Source organism: Daktulosphaira vitifoliae, unplaced genomic scaffold (assembly GCF_025091365.1).
Source record: "Daktulosphaira vitifoliae isolate Bord-2020 unplaced genomic scaffold, ASM2509136v1 Scaffold_2, whole genome shotgun sequence".
Classification (NCBI taxonomy): domain Eukaryota; kingdom Metazoa; phylum Arthropoda; class Insecta; order Hemiptera; family Phylloxeridae; genus Daktulosphaira; species Daktulosphaira vitifoliae.
The window spans coordinates 1,971,375-1,995,451 of NW_026099573.1; the positions used below are offsets into that span (position 1 = coordinate 1,971,375).

The 24,077-nt window shown below is 26.9% G+C and overlaps 1 protein-coding gene across 1 annotated transcript; it reads right to left on the minus strand.

Annotated features, from left to right (window-relative positions):
- Positions 1–1,168: 1,168 nt before the first annotated feature.
- On the minus strand, positions 1,169–23,538 carry LOC126897525 (ribonucleoprotein PTB-binding 1-like). Its single transcript, XM_050671205.1, has 7 exons — positions 22,934–23,538; positions 4,264–4,806; positions 4,009–4,191; positions 3,848–3,938; positions 2,611–2,691; positions 2,454–2,545; positions 1,169–2,375 (listed from the first exon to the last, which is right to left on the minus strand). Exons 1-7 carry the CDS (start codon positions 23,231–23,233, stop codon positions 1,605–1,607), a joined length of 2,061 nt encoding a protein of 686 aa, XP_050527162.1. The 5' UTR covers positions 23,234–23,538; the 3' UTR covers positions 1,169–1,604.
- Positions 23,539–24,077: the final 539 nt, after the last annotated feature.

Below are 24,077 nucleotides of genomic sequence, written 5' to 3' on the forward strand. Positions count from 1 at the left end.
AAATAATAATAATAATAATACTTAGTAACAAGAACTAAACAAAATTACAGTTAAAGAATTGAGATATTCAATTTGTAAAATTTAAAAAAAGTATAATAAATACTCATTAAAAAAGTCTTAACAAAGAATTTTATAGTAAAACAAAAGTTGATGAAGACAGTTTATGTTTTTGAAAGACTACATAAACTCAATAAACAGAGATATGAAAAAATAAAGTGACATAATAAGAACAATAATAATAATAATGTTAATAATCAAAAATTTAATTGAAATATAAATAAAAAATTATTTACACTTGCTTTATACAAAGAAATACTGCAATGAAAAAAAAAATAATCTTATAACTATTAAAATTGTAAGAATCATTATCAAAAAAATTATAGAGATTAACGATTAATCTAATTTATAATTTAATTATACTTTTAAATACTTTACAAAAATATCAAAGAATTGTAATTTAGAATACCCAAGTAGAAAATATAAAATCAAAACAAAGCTCGTTAACTAATCAGCCTTGAATATATCATAAAAAAAGTAAATTAGAAAGTCAATTCATGATTTTTTTTTAATTTCCATAAAAAATGAATGCATTAATTTTAAATAAAAAAAATAAAATAATTCAATATGTAGTAGAGAATAGGAATAAGAGTAAAAACATTTTTTTCTGATCAAAATTAATAAAATACAAATAAAAGGTCCTAATGTAAATCACTTTGGTTTTATGGAGCACTATATTTGTCGATAAAATTTTAATACATATATAATCACAGCTAATATTAAAAACTACAAAAAAGTTAATATTTTTTCAAGTATAATAATTAAAAATATACTAACACGGAAGGACTAAAATTACAATCACATAGATTTAAAAGTTATGGTCTTTATGAAACTATGATTAGTGTAATTAAGTATTAGTAAAATGATTGTATAGCAAGTGTTAACACTAAATAATATGATTGTACAAATAATTCAAATGAAAAATAGTACAAAAAAACAGAATGAAAACATATTCACTCATTGTCAAAAATGGAAATTAAGTATAGCTAATTTACTAAGCACATAAAAAGTAAAAAAAAAATTAAAATACAATTGGCTCTTTGATGCCTCCAAGAAATATGAATGAACAATAAGTTCACTCTAAGTGTCAAAGTGAAATAATATATCTATGTTAATTAATATTAATATACAAAGTCAAAACATAGTGAGCTTATATATAAGGATTTTTGTTTGCTTTTCTCAAAAAATAATAATAATAATAATAATAATAATTTGAATATGAAAGCTAATCAATTCAGTCAAATATTGAACTTAAGTAATATTATAATTGAATAAATAATAGTCCGTTTTTAAATATATTAATTCTAAAAAGAGATGTAAATAATATTATAAAAATAAACAGAAATAGACAAGTTGGATATTGTATTATTTTTTCAAATTAAAGTTGGTGATAGCAATATAAAGTACGGACTAATAAAATTTGTTTCCAAATAATTACTAAAATTACTATTTCAAAAAATGTTAAAAATATCAAGTTTAAAATAAATGAAAAAATAATATATTTGTTTTCAAAAGAGATAGAATTATCTAAGTCATGTTTTGCTGCATTAGTTCTTCTTATTACGTTTTAAATATGAGTCAGCATAGTGACCACCAATACCTTGCGAGTGTTGTCCAATATACATACCTTCAGGACTCAATTCAGGTGATGGAGGAATACCTCGTTTTTGGCCACGAGATGAATCTTGGCTCGAAAGAGATGAAGTTGATGAAGTTGGTGTCCAAATATTAGGAGCTAATGGAGAATAAAGAGATTGTGGAGATGGAGTTGAATTGCTGCTTTGTAAAGACCATGTTGATGATGGAGAATAACTCAATGATTTTTCTGGAGCAGCAATTGGACTGGCTAAGTACGTATCAGTAGTTGATGTTTGAGTATTCTTGGACCATGTTTGATCCATATTTATGGACAATGAAGAACCAAATGGATATGTTGGCGTTGTTGGAGTTGGCGTCGCTGGTGGAGTAGTGGAATTAACACCACCAAAGATGTTAATAACTATATTCTGTTGTTGATTGTGCTGTTGACCAACATTATGTTGTAAATTTTGGTTTTGGTATGCTTTTTGTACGGCATCAACATGATTTAAATTATTATTATTGGTCTGTACATTGTCACCAAATGTTGGATTATGACTATTAGGTAAGCCTACAAATCCATTTGTCTTAGTAGCTCCAGCAAGAATTTGAGCTGTCAATAGTTCTCTATAATAATTTGCAAGTATTGGATTTGTCAGATCTCCATCAAATAATCCAGAAGCTAAATGAGGAGGGACTTCTCCAACTGGGGGACTAGGTAACAATCTTGCCCCAAATGGCTAAATATATTTTAATATACTATTAGTAAATCAAAATTAGGTTAAAAAAAAATATTATTTAAAATTTAGATTTTGTACCTCTGGAGCTGAACCAATGAATGGTAAACTAGTTGGTGAATGGAGCATTGCTGGAGGAACTTTTCCACTAAGTAAATGTGACCTTAATGAAGCTAATAAAATAGATCAAAAAATTAAATAAAACTATTTTTTGTTAATAATATATATTAGATCTTACAATCAGAATAATCTGGTATTTCAGGACCCATTTGAGATGCTTTAATTTGATTGAAAATAATATTTTGAAGATTTTGAGCAACTGCAATAAATATATAAATAACATTATATGTGTGAATTATTTTATCATAAACCACAAAAAAAAAAAAAAATATGTTAAAGTTTTTTTTAGTTACATTCTTTATAAGGTATAAATGATGAATATAAAAAATACCTCATCATTCATAAATTAAGAAAACTATGTGCCTAAAAGAAACAAAAAATAAAAATTTAATATCTTTATTTTTTGATTATTAAGTTCTTTATGATAAAAGATTTACCCTATATAATCACTAGTGATGGGAAACATCGAATAGTAACTATTCGATAGTTGTCCACTATTCGAACTATTCGATAGTCATTCAAAAACTATTCGAATATTTTTTAAAACTATTCGGTACCTGCATTCGAATAGTTTTTAAAATATTTGATAGTTTATGCTAAAAATAAAATATTCGGTGATATAAAAACAGTTCGAATAATTAATCAATAGTTTAAAATATTTGAAAATGCTCATCACTAATTTTTTTTATTATTAATTGTATCCTATTTATAATCTTAGTACCCTGAATAAACAGTTTTAAAACAATCCTATTTAGATCGTTAATGTTAAAACGCACTGTCCTCTTTATCGGTGTTATGCCTTTATATGACAAAAGAGCAGGTAATGCTAGACTAAGAACAGTATACAAGGTATTAAGTGTAAAATAAGACTTTAGTATTTACGAATAGTTCTGTTGCTCATAGAACAAACCTTTCCGATAAAACTGAAAATATATCATTAGTCATCGGAAAAAAGAACTGCTTTTTAATTTTCAACCCATTTATTTATCAAATTTATCAATTTTTACCAACGACTCACAAACTAAAAATAAATAAAATGGTACTTTTTACTGTTATTAATTGTATGAAAATTTATTTTAAGTATTCGTTAATTATCTTCTTATTATAATTAATTGTACTTCATAAAAATTTTAATTAGAACTAATCGAATATTTTTTGAAACCATTCGCTAGCCCATTCGAATATATTTTAAAACTATTCGATAGTCTATTCGAATATTTTTAAAAACTATTCGATAGTTTATGCTAAAAACACACTATTCGGTTGTACAAAAACAATTCGAATAGTTATTCGATAGTTTAAAATATTCGAAAATGCCCATCACTAATAATCACAAAATAAAAAAAAGCACTTACAAATTGGATTTTGTTTGGAAAGATTTTGAAGTGATTGTTCAATAACTTCTTGAGGAGGGTCTGGTAAGAGCCCTCCACACTTGGATTTACTCTGAATTTAATTTAAAAACATAAGTTAATAATAAATTAAAATAATAATTTAATTATTCAAATGTACATACCGGTTCATTTAATAATTTTAAAAATAAATTAATAGCTCGAACCCCAGGTATGTAATATGTGATACGAATTTTTTGTCCTCTTAAAATATGACCATTTAATTCTGTTTGAGCTTTCTCAGCATCTTCAGCTGAATTATACTCAACTAGTCCCCAATCCAATGGACATCCATTTTTGAGAGCAATCTATATCAAATACAGTTCAAAGTTATAGGTTGGTTAAAATATTTTATTGGTTGGTTAAATCTTATTACTCACCTGGCAATAAGGTGGATTTACAACTTTAGCAAACATTTGTCTAAATTCACTCATGTCTCTGAATCCAGTTGGTAATTTATCAACATATAGACATTTAGAATGAAGTGATTCATATGTAATATGACTTCCATCAAGCCAGTCACAGACTAATTTTGTATCTCTTATTTCTTTGCCATCTAAACCACTTTTAGCAGCAATTGCATACTCTTTTTTAGTATACTCCACAAAACCATATCCTTTATTCTCACCAGTTTTTTCACTGATTATCAAGAACGATTTTTCTACTTCTCCATACATCTGAATTAGTTGAGAAAATTGTTCTTCTGTGTAGCTTAAAGGTAAACGAGCAACACATAAGAGCATTTCAGTAGGAGTAGGTGACACCGGAATACGTTGTCCTCTAATAAGAAATTGTTTATTGAAATCCCATTCTTCCATTCGAAGTTCTGGATCTTCTAATATCACTTTGGCCATACTACTGCCTGAAGTTGTACTGATATGGACACTTTCGATCGGGAATTCAATTAAAGCTTTACGAATTTCCTGTAACGTAAATTACATTTTATAATGATATATAATAATACTCTTTATTTATAAACAAACATTTTTGCGTCCAAATTAAATCGATTTACGATAAAATGTGTCTTATATAAGAAATAATCAAGTCTATAATATTGACGAGTGACCGTAACAATCTTAGCAGATCAATTAAAACTAAAGCTGAAAGGATAATAATACTCATTAAAATTTCTTGTTGTTGAAACAAATTACCAGGATTTAGTTTCTAACTAAAATATATAAACCCATAAATCACAGTTTTAAATATTGGTTTGACAGGCTTTTAAGTTATTACAAAAATTAAAATTTCTCAATCTATAAAATAATATTAAAAGTCATTAAAAAATAAAATTACATGCGAAACGTTTAACGAACCACACTTCCGGTTACGATCATATATAAAGGACATAATTCGGCACATTCAAAACTGTAAATATCTTGTATAATTGGTCTTTTACCACTATGACGTTAAAAAGAATCATTTTTGGTAGCTCCACGCAAGACGATAGACAGTATAAATAAAATAAAATAATATGTATTATAACAATTTCGCAGGACCTTTAATTAATTCTTAGCCGTATGTAGTGTCTTCATTCAGCTAACAATACATTTTAATTTATAACAGAAAAAATTGAGTTCAATAATCGACTAATTGTTTAGTCAGAAGAAGAATAATCAACATCTCTTTTTTTCTCTCTCGTACTTTTGAACAACATTTAACACCCGTATAAGAATCGATTCGCTAGCCATTATTTTACAAACATAAATAAATTTAGTGATTCTAAAATTTCTTTTTAAAGTTTTAAGTTTAATGAGAGACATTTATATTATAATTAACTTTCTGGCCTTAATCCAAATATAAAAAGCTTTTAGTAAGTCATAACATGTTAGTATTAAATAAAAATTTCATGTATTGATGACAATCTTGCAGAAGAGTTTAAGAATTCAAATACATTTTTTTCTTAAACAGTATTTGTAGCTATGCATTAGCGTCAGATATATTTTATTCTAATTAAGATAATAAAAAACAAGTTCTATTCAAATAGCAAAAAAAAAAAATGATCAGGTCGATGGCCGAAGAATAAGGTAAAAACATTTTTTTGGCATCAAAATGTCTTCACTATAAAATGTAATATTCGTTCGGGGAAATCATATTATAAAATTCCATTTACATTAATTAATTTTGATTACAATCTTATACAGTTAACAATTGACCTCTAATATAACAACAAGTTGAATAACCACCTAGGACAAAAATTTACTTACCAAATAAAACATGAGTCAAATAGAAAAAAAATTTTTATTGCATTGATTTTGTCAAATCAAATTTCTCGAAATATGTAAGACAAATACTATTTTTTTAAAAAAAGAGTTAATGAATGCGGGTTAATTAATGATAATATATAAATAAAACAATCTAATGTTTTCAATATTCTGTTATTAAAAAAAACGTAAATGTGTAATTGAGGCTTAAATAATCACATCTATGTAATAGAAACAATAAATAAACCATTCAATTACTTATATAATAATAATAATAATAATTCTGAGCGTTATTTTTTATTTTCAGTTATATATATAAATAATTATCGATTTATCCACTATTTAGTATTTAGTTGATTCATCTATTATACGTTATAGGGATATCAACTTTTTATTTTAAATCGAAACATATATATTTAATTAACTTATAAAATAGAAAAGATGTATTTAAAAATACGACTGGTCGTTAACTCAACTTTTGAACTAGTAATTCAGAAGTTATTATCATTATAATAATTGGAGGAAGAAGGAATGAGGCCGAGAAATGTTCAGTAATAAAAATAGCTGCACCCACTCTTCAACACCAGTCAATACTTTAAATTGTTTGTATACTGGAGGCGAAGTAAGGGTTAAGTTATTTTTATCATTATGTATTTCTCTGCCGCGCTACACTTCTGACCCAAGTATAAAAATATGCATCTCCTGAATAACTGGTTAAAAAGTTGTTATCAACCAGTCATTTTCTTAATTACATCATTTTCTATTTTATAAGCTAGTTAAATATTATTTCTTTTAAAATAATAATTTGAATAATAAACCTAAATAACGTATGAGGGAAGAACCAGAAAGTACTTAATAAATCAAGATAAATCAAGAACTATAACTGAAATAACTGAAAAATTAAAAAATATTCTCAAAATTATTATTATTTTACAATAGAATGGTTTATTGATTTGCGGATCACCTTGTAAGCGTTTAGTTCAAGCTATATTCCCCATCTTAAATGAATACAAAAAAAAAAATACACAAGGAAAAAACAGTAAAAAACAATAAGTTCACACAGTATGCTTATTACGCCAATACCTTAAATGAAGACGTTTTTAAAAAAAATCAATATTAAATATATTATTGATAATATCGTGTAAATATTCCTAAAAAATAACATAAAAAAACTATTAATGAGCCAAGTGTATAGCAATGGAGAATTAAACAGAAACAAGTATAGTAAAACAGAAATAAATAGTTTACAAAATTGAAAAAAAAACTCGTACTATCAATTAAGAACTTAAACTAAATTTGGCGTATGGCATACAAAAAAAATCCATATCTGCAATTGAACTGCAATTAGACAACTCTATAACTAAATTGATTCTATTTAATGGTTATTAAAATAAATTTAGTGTAAAAAAGTTCACTTAATCTAATTTGTAGCGGTAAGAAAGTGTATAACTGTAACATTTATATTTAAATACTTAGGAAGACTCAATAATATTTGTAATGATATCACTTTAAGAATAGATCACACATAACACATCTTGACTGACCAAATATTTAGATGAGTCACCCGATAATAAAAAAATAATATCAACCCGCGTTTTTCTGGTGTACTTAAAAACTAATATAATAACTAATAAGCTATGATTTCCCGACAATGCAGCTTACAAATAAAAATTAAGATAAACTTCTTAACAGATATAAGCGGACAGTTTCCAAATCTTTTATTGAAGTATATTAATTAGAAAAACTAACATTTTATATTATATATTATAATGTTCGATAACTATTTAAACATTTTTCTTATAAGAAAAATAAAACGCATCAACAATAATGCCAATATCTGAAAAACAAACTACCGTTAAGAATGTCTTTTAAAAATATAGAACGGTACACATTCGACGCGGCACTTAAGTAAAACTATATTATGGCGTGCAATATTTTAATAACAATGCTACATCAAATTTAGGTAAAGTAGCAGTAATAATTGACTAGGGATTCACATTAACCATTACTCATTTTGCAAATTTATTACTGTACTCAATACCAATTAAAAAGTTTCAAGTTTTCGATTAAATGATATTGCCATTCTATCTATTACGAAATTAGTCATAACAAGTGATCAATACAAAATTAATGAATCCAGATCATAGTTTAAAGTCATTTTTTTTGTTAACTAACTCTAAGTCTTAAACATAGTTAATAAAATTATTAATCGAATTTTGTTAGGTTTTAAAAACAGTTATATAAATTAAATGAAATACATAATGTTGTTAAAAGTGCGATTATTACATAATATTTAGGTGCACAAATCGCACATGTGTCTTCAAAGAAGAACCTACGAGTTTAATATATACAGAGACGTATAAAACCATAGCTGTTAGAATTTTACATATTACGATAGAATCACACATAAAATGCCAATTAAGAAAATGATGTGTAATGCACACATCATCGCTAATTAATATCCGCCAAGTAATTAAAATTTACATGAAAAAAAAAAAGAATAGTTATAAGGATTCTTCTCTAAGTAAATTTTAAGTGATATTTAGCACTTGAAATTTATTTATCTATCAGCTATTTTAGATTCCATTAAATACCATTAAAGAAATAGATTTAAAAGAACAATTCAAAATGGTTAAATTTAAAATTAAACTTTATCAAGACTGACAACAATGTATACAATAAAAGAATAAATACAGTAAAAATAACAATTAAAACATTTATTGCATGTACACATATTTTGTATTATGTACAAAACTATACAAGTAGCTTATACTATATTTTTATTTATGTTTTATTTATCGCATGATAAATTTGGTCACTATTTTGTCTGGAAACTCTCTAATAACCCATAGGATTAAAAAGTATTAAATTTTTACTTAGTGAGTACGAATGAAGTCATAAATAAAATAGTATAATAGCCGTCCAAAATGAAATTGAACTAAGAAACGACTTAATGAATATTTATTCTAAATATATAAAAATAATAATAAATTGCATTAACGTTTAACGTCGTTTGCCGAACAATAGACATCCACAGCCACTCAGTTCATTACATTTTATTTTTTATAAATATTCTATAGCTCCGAGTAATTAACATGTGACGATTATACACAATATGTTAACGCCTTCGGTTTAATAGACCACCAAGTGTAAATAGCAAGAATAAACATTTTTTCTTTGAACTGCGTAGACGATTTTTACACATATCTTATTGATCAAAAATTGTATATATTCCATTAATATACAATCACAGAATCGCAGAAGAAAATTGTTTAATAATTTATTTACTAAACGGCCAATAGAATGTATACATCTTCTGGCTTTCATTAGAATACTGGTTCTCTCCCTCTTATAATTCTAGATCATGTGATTTATTTTTTTATCCTAGACATCGTAAAAGCACGAGGGCATTTTTTTTCGAGCGCATATATTTCCGCATTTTTTTTATACAAATTGTGATAAGTTCCAGTCTGATGTATCACTGGTATTAAAAAATAAAATATTTTGGAAGCTTATATTAATTTATTTAATTAATTTTAGTAATTTATAATTATTTATTATATATTAAACTTATTGTTGTTATATACCTGTATAAGTCGTAATAAGTTGTCTTTCGTCAATATTTACTTGTCAATATGACTTGTTTAATACTATATAATACTAAATATAGTGTTCAATAAATAAGATAACGGGTTTCTATTGTTTTCATGGTTTGTAACTGACCCGTTTCTTTACTTACTGAACACCTGTATTAGGTAGACCTAACTAAACCTTATAAAATTTAGGTCTTATTAGCAGCAGCAACTACCTTACATATTAAAAGGGGTAATGCTGATTAAAACGTATAAATAACTAATAGTATAATAAATAATTATATTTAATTAGAATCACGTCTTCAAATGAAATTTAGTATAATATGTAAACTATTTTGTACAATTTAAACAATTTGTTTAAATTAGTGTATAATTAAATTTGTAATGTGTACAGAGTATATATTTATCACTGACCACTAAATTTCTCTTGGATTAATAATTAAAAAAAAATTTATTTTTGACTTTGTTTAGTATAATTTATAATCTATGAGTAATTTAATTTTTTTAGGTCCATCGCTTATTCCTTGTAGGAGAACCAATTTTTTTTTTTATGGCAATATACATTTTTAATTATCTAAAGTAATAATTATTTTGAAATTTTTCAGTTATTTTAGATATAATTCTTGATCTATTTACTATTAAATACTTTCTGGTTCATCCCTTATACGTTATATAGGTTCATTATTCAAATAATTATTTCAAAAGAAATAATATTTAACTAACTTATAAAATAGAAAATAACTTTTTAACCTGTTTTTCAGGAGATGCATATTTTTATATGGGTCAGAAGTTAAGTGCGATAGAGAAATACAAGATCTACTGATTCAAAGTTATTATCCAACAGTTATTTCCTTAATTGGGCCAATTTTATTACATAAACTATTTAAATAGGTATGTTGCCATTTAAAAAATAAAGATGGTACCTTTATAAGAAATAAGGGATGAACTAATAAATTATTTATTACTTATACATCAAGGATAAATAATCCTAAACAAAATCAATTTTTTTTCAAAATAATCATTAATTTAGGAGAAATAAAGTGGTCATCGATTAAATATTTATTGTGTACATATATATATATACATACATTTTATTAGTTTATTTAATATTGACTTATCTTTTAACTGAGAATACCGTAAATCAAACAACTTTATGTTTATCTCACATAAGTTACATTTTTGTTCTTGTTATTTCTATGTCACAATTTACTTTTGAATCATTTAATAATAATAATTTATTTTTTTAATTATTCATACTCTTCTTTATAATATATTTTGATTAGAGCCAGTCACCGCCGTAAACAAGCAATAATTTTACTTAAGTGTTCCAAAATAATAAACTTGGCTTGGCGGTGGAAAAAAACTATTGTACAAAATTTAGTATACATTTAATATAACGACAGTCACGCTTTACTTACATAAGCATATTTAATTAGAATAAATAGAATATGCACCAGAAAACGTTTGTTCAGTGTAACGATATTAAATATAGATATTAAGAGAACTGGAGGATACTTGGCAACAATTACTGTATCATGATTTTGATGTTGTAAACTAATGTTATGTGTTATATTTAAATTGTTTTCAATTTATATTAGTTGGTGATTAATATTAATATTTACATAATTAATTTCATATTTATCATTAATATTTTCAATGTAACGAATGTGGTAATTAATAAATAAAATCAATGGCTAATAAAAGATTATTTTTTTTAGATTCTGAATTAAAAATATTTTTTTTTTTTTGCACAAAATTCTTCTTGGAGTACCTTATTTAGTAAAAAACTGAATCATTGCATAAATTTCGAAGGGGAATATGCGCCTTTCAAAAAAAAAAAATTTTCTGGGTAAATAATGTCTAATACTATGGAAGTTGATTCAAACACCATAAATAATATTAATAAATTTTCAAGTAAGTAAGATATTTTTCAAGTAGGAAACAATTTAATGATCCTAAATCAACGCATAGAGGAATCGCGAGCTTGACGCTTAGAAGGTTAAGATAAACAAATTTCATTGTATAGAAAGCAAATAAAAAATTGGTTAGATGCCATAACAAAGAACAAAACCATTAAATACAAAATAAAGTTTTAGGAGAATTTTTAAAAGTTTGAATCGTAAAACACAAAAAGAGACTTTAACGTCTCCATGACGCCTACTAACGGGTACGTTTATTTTTATAATTTTTTTTAAGAAGACTGATGTAAAACTTTATTTACAAGTTTGTACATTTTATCTGTAATAAAATAACATAAGGCATTAAATAACATTGAACAGCACACACGTGCAGTCAGAGTAGACTTGAACTGCAAACCCGTTATTTGGCGATCATTGCTTTTAACATTAATCGCTGTGGGTCAAACCGCACACCATACCAACTGCCCAAACATGAAACACACGTAAGGATTTTAAAAAAAAATGTTTGTTTAAAATCTCAGAAATTTCTTAATAAATATTTCAATGAGCACTATATTAGTGAATACGAGTCAAATATTAATAAGTCTAGCTGTACAAAAATTATTAATTTGTAAAAGATGAAAAGCTTCATAATAAAGTAATGATAAAAAATCCAAATATATAAAGTTCAAGTATAGTTGGGATTCGACGTAGTACAATTGAGGCACTTTTTAGATTAGTATGGATTAATATCTCACGACNTATTAGTATGGATTAATATGTCACGACGATTAAAATACTGTAGTAGTACCCCTCTTCAATGCGTTTTTTCTTTTTAATTATGTTTACCGAAAAATTATATGATTTTTGATCTAAGAAGTTCGACTATTTATAGAGGATAAGTTTTCAGAGTTTTTTTTTTTTTGTTTTAATCATACAGTAGATTAAATAAGTTATAACTTTGTTTTGATCTATCTAGATGTTCCGTTTCCATGCAAAGCACTTCAAAATCGCCCATTTTGACCGGAAACTGTATGATTTTTGGATTTAATACTCGATAGTTCCTAGAAATGAATACTTAAAATAGTTTTTCTTTTTTCATCTTAAAGTACATTGCATTAACTTAAATTTGATATAGGTCTAAAAAATTCAAGTTGTTTAGAATGTAATCAAAAGTGAAAACAATCATTTTTTAGCCCCCACAGCAGTATTTTGGTTAATCTTTGGATTTAAAACAAAAATATATCGTCGGTAAGGCAAATATTTGAAGAATTATTGATAAAAATTTCGCAATAATTCATCAGTTTTTAAAAGTTATTTCGAGTGAAAACTAAAAACAAAATACGTTATATGACAATTGTAATTGTTTTGAAGATTTCCCTTTATCTACGGGGATTGAGGAGAACTTTTCAAAATTATGGGATTGATAGTTTTAATTAAGAAATAGCAATGCACTGTAAAAATCAATAGCTTTTCAATTTTGCATCGAAGCTAAAATTGAATCATTAAAACTAGAGAAATGACAAAGAAATACATTGTATATAAATTTTTTAATTATTTTGTAAACATTTATTTAAAACTACCTAAAATGTATTGAAAATATTATAATAATATTTCAACTGTTTAGATATTTTATAAATCAAATAAATCAATGAAATATTTTTTGATCACACGGATAAAAATATTATCGTATGTTTTTCATTAAACTCTACTTATGGTGACACTTATTAGGGTTATAGTATTAACTTTAAATTATCTCGCTAGTCACAGATACTGAACACTTCACACAACACTATTTAATTGTCATTTATATATCATGTAACTATCGTCGTACAGTATAGAAATATAATATAATGTTTGAAACACCGTCGCCAATGTCATTAATAACGCGTGTCATTCAAGAAACTACAATTTTTTCACACAGAATTCGCCAATCTGAAAATATTCAGTGATACGCAGTACACAAAGAAGTTATGGTGTACCATAACCAAGGGGCAACAAACTTCGGGCCGCCTGTAAAAAGAATCCTTGTGCGTCTCACTGATTACTGTATGCTGTCCGTTTTAGGCGGAAAACGAAAAAGAAAAAAAAATCGTAATTCTATACGAAGGCATTGTATCTAATTCGAAGAGTTGCAAGAATAACGGTTTTGCTGCATAGAAGAAAATGACGATTATTGTTATCTTGTATGGTTAGTACAATGAAAGAATTCCACTATCAAATTGATAATATTAAAAAACTAAATGATAAATAATTGAACATGGATCGCACGCAGTAAAACATTAACTATTTTATTATCAAATTAATTATCCTTAAAACATATAAGAAAATTTAGTTTATTTAATTTAAATACATTTATTTAAAATTTATTATTTCTAAAATTATATTTAGAAAAATAACTAAACTAATGCCTCTTAAATTTCGATAATTAATAATTTCTGTGTAAAAAAATTACATAAACTTCACCTAAGCTATTAATAATACCGTAATGTATACTGGATACGCATAAAACGTCCTAACTAATCTATGCAGAAAATAAAAAATAATAACAACCATATATTGTTTATTGTATATCTAACTATCGTCATTTAAATTAAAAAAATATAAGAAGGTAACAATAATAATACACGGTATATTTTTTACGAATAAACCGTTCTGCGATTAAAATTCTCGTCTTTTAAAATGTTTAACATATTTTAACTAACGAGTAATCAATAAGAGATTAATTTGTACCTTTGACACCAAGAAAGATTTTTGCACTTTTCATGGGTAGGTCACCGGCGTACATTGACACAAGCAGTTGCCGTTGTGGCCATGCCGACTTGTTAGTAGTAATTAATACAAACACACTATACACAGTGAACATATGCGAGAGACAAGTATTTCATCGTTCGAGCTCTATTAACCTAGAAATTCTTTGCGCATTAATACACGAAGAAAAGTATATTAGACACATTAAAATGGTAATTATTATAGATCTTAAAACAAATTAAAGTAAATACTATAAAAAGGAACACAATTTGATAATTTATGTTTTAAGCGTTTTGTACTCGATCAGAACAAAAACTCGAGAACAACAGCATTTTCAGATTTTTCATGGCATATAGATTTAAGAAAAAAAAAAAGATTCAATAGTCATTCGCATTTTACATACATATTATACACCTAAAACGATACAATGAAACTACAAATGGTTGAAGGAAGAAAACACTTCCATTTTATTGGCCCCATCAATAAGTAATAACGATAAAAATGTTGGGAGTTCATTTGACTTATCAAAGAGTTCAAATTTTTATGCAAGATCGACTAAAGTAAAATCATTTTTAAGATATTTACTTAAGGATCTAAACTGGTTTTAACCAAACATTTAGAAGAACGTAGGAAATGCAATTTATAAAACTACTGAATAATATGGTACAGGTATGCTAGATTACAAATTTTTAAAGAGAAATTATTCAAGAATATTCCAACTCATAAAACAATCCAAACTCATTTCTATGAAAAGTATTTATTTTTAGAACAATTGGAAACAACACGCATGAATACAATTATGATGATTTTAATTTCATGAAACTAAAATTAAAAATGTTGTCAAAATAATAACAAATAAAATGTTGTATTTAAAAAATTATATATGGAAACGACTTTAATTATCATAATATAGTAATTTAAATTGATAAAATTATAATTGTACAACTAATTGAGTTCTCTTATCTTCAAATCTTAAACAGAAAATTTCTTTTGGAGTTATTCCCAAAATATTTTAAAGGAAAAAGTAATTAACAGATTAACATATTTCTTAATTCAAATAACTTTTGAATAAAACACGACTATATGTACATGTATTACAATATCTTTTAAGCCATGTCAACCGTCTCTTGACTGGATTATGAAAAAAATAAGTACCCAGAAGTAATGGACAATTATTTTCCTTAGATGAGGTCTAAGTTCTGTATTATGAGTAACGATGAAGACAGTAGGACCATCGTGTTCGGTAACTGGCACGTCGTTATACAACCTCAAGACGCGCACACCGACGGTTACTCTATGTACACGAAGGTAGATGAAACCGACGGCTAACAAGCAAGTGTCATGGTAGTGAACTTGGCGGACCGGTGCCATTGACCGGCAACATTTCAAGGTTCCGTCGCCGCCGTTGTTCTATTACTACCATCTTACTAGCGTAGTACCACTACCTTCGCCAACAATACAACAGTCACCACTACCACTACAACGACTATCAACATGAATGTATCATACAACCAAGAGTTTAAACAAAATTATTTTTTATTTTTTCCTTAGCCCTGGCTATTGCGCCGTGTTACGGTTCACCGTCATCAATGATGCGACTCGGGTATTCGTTACACCTCAGCTAACAGTGGTAAAGGAATACAAGTACGAGTACTTTACCCACAGGCGTTAACCCGAGAAATAATTACATAAACAAAACAAACGATACCAGAAAAATTATAATTTTTAGAAATGCTAGACCAATTTTTTTTTTTTTTTAATCATCTAATTTTGTTATTAAGAATATTTTAAAAAGGGTAAAAAAATTCATATAAGTGAATTAAATTTTTTCTGGTCGTTATAAATGAATTATCATCTGATAAGAAACTAAAAATGTCTAACTTTTTAAAATATAGTTGAAATACTTTAAAAAGTAATGATAAGTTTTCAATAACTATATTAAAAACTCTTAAATATACGGACCTATGTATGATCAAGATATTCAAGAATGGAGGGGAAGGCATAACCAACTGATGGAGATATTCAATAAACTAAATATTGTAAACGAGATCAAACGGAGTAGGTTGAAGTGGGCAAGTCACGTATGTAGAATGCAAGATTCAATGGTTCAAAGAGTGTTCCAAGAAAACCCAAGAAGCGCAAATGACCACTGGGGAGATCAAGGCTACGCTGGGAAGATGGAGTCAAAAAGGATTTCCTAAATGCTAGAGGAGTGGTGTATGTATGACATGGATTGGAAGGAGGCAGCGGAAAATATAGAGGAATGGGGGAGGATTTATTCTACGGTAAGATGATCTCAAAAAACAAAAATTAAAAACTCTTAACAATATTTTTAGCTAGTTTTGTATTTACTTTACTGTATTAAATTTTTTTTAAAAGATTAGGTCAACCAATTTTTTACGTCCATATTACAATTTTATCATGTAAAAATATTTAATACTTTAATCTTTTAAGGAACAAAATAATTTATTAACAGAAAAAATCTACAATTAGTATCCGAAAACAGTTATGCGTTGACAAATCTACTAAGAAGTACCCGAATATAATTGTTTAAAAACTATCGTTTTCAACAACTATAATGTAAATTCTTAAAGACTGGTTTAAAAAGATACATACAAATTAATAGTTTGTTATATTCTGTCAATAATTTTTTATCAAAAATAAGATATAAACTATAAATAGTCGATATAATACACGCTTGCCTAATGAAGCAATACAATGTTGAATTATTGTGTTTTTCTATACTAAAATACACTGCGATTTACTTTTTTTTGATAATTACTTTTATGTTACTAGTAAAAAATTATACTACATCAAACAAAACTTAAGGGGTACATTTTCCTTATAAGTAACCAATAAATAGTATTGAAGAGTAGAAATAATATCAATAAAGTAATTTTCATGTTTGTCATACTGTTTCAAAATTTGTTAAATGTTATGATACTTAGATTGATCCATTAATAATAAAATGATTTAGAATATTGGCAAATAAATTCATGACAAAAAAAAAAAAAAAAAAAAAAAAAAAAAATAGAAAAAAATTTCGTAATGTTATAATGCTATAACGTCACGTACATTTAAAACGAAGGTTGTACTATAGATGCTTTTTGCATTTTAATTTTGTTCAATGTGATTATACTAGTTAATTTAAGCATAATATTTTCTAAATAAATACAAGATAAATATTTTTAATGAATGAACGATTTATGTAATATTAATAGAACTATTTTTATTGTAAAAATATTTGTATTTTCAATTATAGATATATTTAATACTAATATTTCACTGTAATTTTTTAAAATCGCTTTATAAATAGTTTTATCAAATTTGTAATGAATTGTCTCTACAATGCGAGGGGATTCGCTACAAAAACCAATGACGGTTTTTTTTTGGTGTTGGTGTTGAAGTTATGCAATCACAAAATATATCATAATATAAAAAATGAAAATAATTAATTATTCACTAATCATACAAGTTATACAACTAAATCACTACATCACACACAAAGTATAAATAATTATTTTCAACTTAAAATAAGATGAGATGTTAAAACTTGAATATAAGAACAAATAGAATAGTTTTTAGACGTACCAACTTTTTTGGGCAAATTGGTTTCATCAAATATAAATAATTAATATCTACACTATAGCTGTCAGAGTTCAATACAATTAGCTTCTTAAAAACAGTGTTTATATACATGTACGTTTCCCACGTGCCATAAGTTTAATTTTTTCTACTATCACTAATACAGTAAAAATGAAAGAAATAATTACCCGAATAGAAAACCCACACGATTAACACGAATATGAGTTATACAGCCACTAAGTGAAAAGAAAAATAAACACTGGAAAACGTGAATAGGAAACTCGTGGGCACCTCGGCCTCTTTTATTAAGCTCGTTGCCCCAAGTCATCAACAATAGAATAGACAATATCATAAAAACTCATAAATTTTAATTGTTAATAGCTGAAAACATCTTAGTTAATAAACTCGGTCGAATTGTCGGTTGCTATTTTTTGTTAAACAAGTATTAGCATTTCCATCTATTTTAATTCAAGATGTTACAATTGTACTATCACCTTCTATAATTTTAATAAATATTACCAAGCTTTGAGCTTTAGTTTCAACTTGTTTTTAATATGCGCAAGTAAAATTATTTCGACAGCTCCATAGAGGAATTCTTTCAGTATTCAGAAGATATTTAAAAATATTTCGTCTTTTCTTCTTGAATATATGTAGTAACGATTTAAGAGAAAAACTTTATTTTATCAAATGAATAAATTACTTATTAAATATTGTATAGATTCATATTTAATAACCAGATAGAGACTTCTAGAGCTTGAAAGTTCATAAAAATCGTCTCCTTGATAATGTTAATATCTGAGTGCGTATATTTTGTTGATTACGTAGGAACTGTAATTTAATAGTCAATATTTTAAATAAAATAAGATTACTTACCACCCACCAAGGCCTCTTATCATCACGTTTACTCTTCCTTCGCTCTTTATCCCTCACACTACTCACACAACAGTTTTATCACAGGTTCAATGGCAAAAACTTGGCATTTAAAGTGCCTACTGCTATTCACAGCGAACGCAAGGCATCATGACAGACAATAATAATAATAATAATTTCTAGATTCGCCGACCATATGCAAGGTTGATTCTGAATATTGATGTTAATTATCTTAGGTGTCGTGCGTTTTTCTTGGGTCAAGGGTTCACGGTTTATGTATTCTGAGTATGTAACTAACGTTATCAAAATCAAGATATTCAGTAAAAACTTTTTTAAAATTAAGTTATTTTTCAGGGAGATTTATATTATACGTAAACACCGTGAGCCCGACAGATTGATCCAAAAATATCCTTATTTAAAAAAATATTGAATATCGCCCAACTACGGCTTATAAACTTATAAACATAACACACGAAAGTTAGAGACTGTGTTAAAATCAATCATCATCACTAACTTAAGCCGGACACAAAAGGCAAAAGAACAAAATATAAGCAACGTGTTTTGTTTACAACGTGAATATTCAGTTAAGGTTATACACATACAACTACTACAAATGTCCTCGTCAATTATTCTCAAGGATATGGAACAAATCAAAAGGGATTATTTAACGGTGGGATCATTGAATGATAAAATTCAAACACCCATATGATTGTGTACTGAGAAGTAGAAAATTCTTTTATACTTAATGTAAACATTGTGTGATTTTTAAAGATAACAAACCAATTTCTTTATTAAACAGTACCAAATTATAAAGCATAAACCTTAAACTAAAAATTGTTCTTAATGATTGATAAAATAAGAATTTAAAGTTTAAAAATTTTTTTTTATATTATTTGCATTTAATTTGTATCTAGTGATTCACGATAAAAAAAAAAAAAGCTAAAAATTTGTCTTAAGAAGAAAAAGAGGAACAAATTCAGAAACTACTTTGCTAGCTAAGAATACATATTAGAAAACTATTTGGATAATGATATTAGTCATATATTTTTTTAAATTATGCCTAATACATTGAATGATGGCTCATAATTGACCAATTATTTATAGCTGCGTTTACTTGTGGAGTCACACAGTAAAACTAAAACCTACGCGAGTGGACAACGTTATTCCAACTAACGGAGTAAAGGAAATAAACCGGAAACCATAGGACAAAAAGTATAACAAATTATTTTTGATATATGAACAAAATGTGATCAAACTTCCATTATCAAAATACATATTTTTACCCTAAAGCTGTAATTCAATTTTTATGTCTCAATATTACAGTCTACTGAGATGACATATTCCATATAAAATAATTTATTTGGGCACTACGAAAGTTTTGTTAAAATATAAAAATAAACTATTTGACATAGTATTTACAGAGATTGCTACCATTGTCAGTGTTTCATTGTATGTTTCAAACCTGAAAATGAGAACCACTGAGATTTATTGTTACTTAAGGGTAAGATCATTTGAAGGGTGCGACAGCCCAGTCGAAACTCTAAAGGTCGTTAACCAAAACTCTAACAACGAAAAACAGGTAGACTATTGAAAATTCTTCGTTTTGAACAGTATGCATGAGTTTTTAAGATATTAACAGATTATTCAGCATCAGAAAAAACTACAACCTATCAAAAATTTTATAAAAAAAAATCGTGGTAATAACATTTAATACGATACTGAAATATAATTAGAGTGTGGTGAAATGGGTTTTACGCAAATATGTATTGCCAGAAAAAATCATAATAATAACTATAATGTAACAGTCGCTAATTGAGTCAGGGGTTAGATCCTTTTTACCTTATAATACTTAAAAATAATATAACACTTTCTAATGTTCCAACATTAGTATTAGTAATATTATTTAATTTTTCAATATTCCAATTAAAATGTATTACATATGCATTAAATAATATTTGAAATATACGACAAGAGTACTACATTGCAGGTATAGAAAAATGATTTCCAATCATACCAAATTAAAATCAATTATACATTCAAATAGATCAAAAATAATATATAAATTACTAGTTTTATTGATCTAAAATTATGGAACAATGCACACAAATTCATGAGACGTACAAAAAATATATATATATTATTGTATCAACAGCAATCTTAATAATACCTCGTAAATAAATTCAGAGGTTATCAAGGCCTATCATAAAATTATTTGTATACGTGTTCAATATGTCATGTTCCAAGAAATGACAACAGTAGCAGATTATATGATTATTTTCACCGGTAACTATAACAGATACCTCGTTCCCTTTCTACAAATGGAAAATATATAATAGAAGCGAATCCCCTTTGGAGTTATTTGTGCAATTATTATGTATAAGAAGGTATGGAAATAATTTGTAAACAACACGACACGATATTTAATTAGTAAGATAACTCGGTTATTTTTAGCAGTTTGTTAATTATATTATAAACCATTTATTACTAATTTACTGTAATCGAGAACCGGATAACTTAGTCATATAAAATAATGCCTACGGTTTACATTATAACAATCGTAGAAATTATATATTATATGGTCACATCCAACAAAACTGTAGACTAAGTAAAATAAATGGTGACATATATTTTGTAAAATAAGCGCATTACGTAGAAATATCGTGAGTTATGATACGAACAGAAGTATTACACCGAATTTGTTATTGAAATAGTAACTAAAAAAAAATTGACAACTCCGCAAAATTTTACACAACTGATTTCTGCTGAACTATTTAAATTTCGATGTAAGACTCGCAATTAGTACTAAAAAGAAATATTTTTGTAGTAATAACATGCTAACGAAGTTTCATAGCAAAAAAATCAGTTTTAATATTTAACACTAACTCGCTAACATGATCAGTTTTTAAAGCTTTCCGATAACATTTATTATTAGCAATAAAAAAAAATTATAATAATAATAAACAAACAAACATTTGAAATTTAGTCCATCGATCTTCTATAATAATAATGGAAAACCCTAACGAGTGAGCTATCAGTATTTGAGTTGTAACGATGATAATTGCTGTGTCAGAAGCCGGTGAATTTTAAATTTAGATCGGTTTTTTGTTCGACCATGACAACATTTAATCCAGTGATGAGCTGACGCATTAGACTAAGATAATGTTTTGACTCAACATAAAGAATTACTATAGATAGATTATTTGCAACATAAAGAACAAATGTAACTTTTGATAAAAAAAAACATGTATTAAAGTTTTCCCAATAATACACAAATAGGTACAATATTTCACATTTAGATTATTTAAATTTTGATAAATAATTAGTATATTACGCTGATAAAATTTGATAATATATGTATTTATGAAATGGTTTTAAAGGGATAACAAAAAAATATATATATATATTTTGCAATTAACTATTGTGGAAAAACTAAATATGTTGGTAACATGATTTAAATTTCTCCATAGAAAAGAACTTTTCTTCTTCCAAGAATACTTAAATTATGTTAATGACAAATAGTTTTTATTTTGTGATTTGATAATAGAATTTCCTTTCTTGAAAATTTGGCACTAATAGACCTCCAAGCCTCAAGTACATTATATATGCACTTACCTAGTTTTATAGCGGGGGCGCTATAAAACTTAAAAAGCAAAAAAATGGTCTCTTTACTAAAAAAATATAAAGAGGGACAGTATTAGATTCCACAATATCTCTAGCACCCTCACTGTTATTAATCCATTAAAAAATAATCAACAAGCCTTTTAGTTTATTAGCTAAAATTGACAAATCACTAATTTGGCAATTCAATTTTGATAATCCATTTATCATAAAATTAATAATGATTTTTTATTTAATATCAGTAAAATCCAATTTCTCACAATCTTAGTATGTAAAATTATGATTTCATCAATCGATCTATTAAGAGTTGACATTGACTACTAGGTGCATATATGTAGATGTAAAAAAATATATATTATTGTAACGCACGATAAGATGTAAGGCCAAGAATCGTTAAGAAGCGTTTTTAAGCGGGGCGATACACCGAGGCCATATAAAATAAAGGTCAAACACGGCCGGAGGACTGGAGACTTCCGCAGGAAGCAAAATAAAATTTATTTAAATTAGACCAAAAAAAAAATTAACAGTACTCACATCTTCGGTGACTGTACGCGGAAGATGTTTGAGCTGGAGTTGTCGGTTCCGGTGGAACTTTGTCTTGGCGTCATGTACTTTGCGTTTAATTTCCTCTTCGGGTTCTTCTGCCCAGAATCTTTCGGTGGATGCAGTGGCCTGGAGCACTTGATGCGCGCCTGAGCCCAATACCACGCTTCCGCCATGACCCGCCGAACCGACCATGTTCCAATAGGATTTTGGATCGTCCAGTTTGCTGTAGTCAAAACGTGGATGATGTCCTTCGACCGCAAAAATCGACTTGGCCGTTTCCGTTGTCATTATGAAATTCTCGCCAGAGATATAATATGAAATAAGTTAAGAAGGCGCACTCCGACACGCTCTAACGGTTTTTTTTTTAAATAAATAAAAACAAAGAAGAGAACCCTAACGTTGTATTACATTGAATCATACAACATATTAATAGGATTGTCAAAAACAAATCTATTGCGCGTTTGTTAATGAGTAGCAGAACGTCAGTTTTGATTAAGAAAATTATGTTAATTAAATTAATTTATTTAAATTTTGTTATTACGGTACGAAACGACAACACTCGCGGGCGCCGGGACCGATGACAATGAAATAACGACAACGACGCGCCGTAAAGAGCGCATAACGCACGCACGCACATGCGCCTCACCGGCTTATTCGACGCGCGCATACCGATCGCACATGTTCTCATCTTTAGTAGTTCTACCTCTGATTTTAAAAACATGTTTAGATAAGCGACACAAAGTAAAATTCTCGTCTATAAAACTATGTATATTGTGAAAATAAAATTTTAGCGTATGATCAGCCAATTTTAATTAATTTATAACAACGATTTCCTCTAATAATTAAATTGATATCACTAGTATTCTTCTTTTTTTATAAATTATTATTGAATTATGAAACAGTAAAAGACACCTATGTTGCGAGTTCCCTAATCTTAGATTTTCCTAGATTTTTTTTTTCTTACATCCTGGTTCTAGAGCTATAATCTTTTGCTTCTTAATGTAAGCCCGAAAATTCTTCTATTTACTCTTTATCATAAACGAATAAATTAATTGATAAAAAAATTTATATTAACCAAAGAGTTGGTTTAATTAACAATAAAACATATTTTCTTTGATGAGTATGTAATGCA

Coding starts and splice junctions, on each gene's coding strand:
- LOC126897525 (XM_050671205.1), bottom strand. CDS start 23,233: ATGACAACGGAAACGGCCAAGTCGATTTTTGCGGTCGAAGGACATCAT. Junction 4,192..4,263: donor TAAATCCACCTTATTGCCAG/GTGAGTAATAAG, acceptor TATTTGATATAG/ATTGCTCTCAAAAATGGATG. Junction 2,692..3,847: donor TTCCAAACAAAATCCAATTT/GTAAGTGCTTTT, acceptor TATTTATTGCAG/TTGCTCAAAATCTTCAAAAT.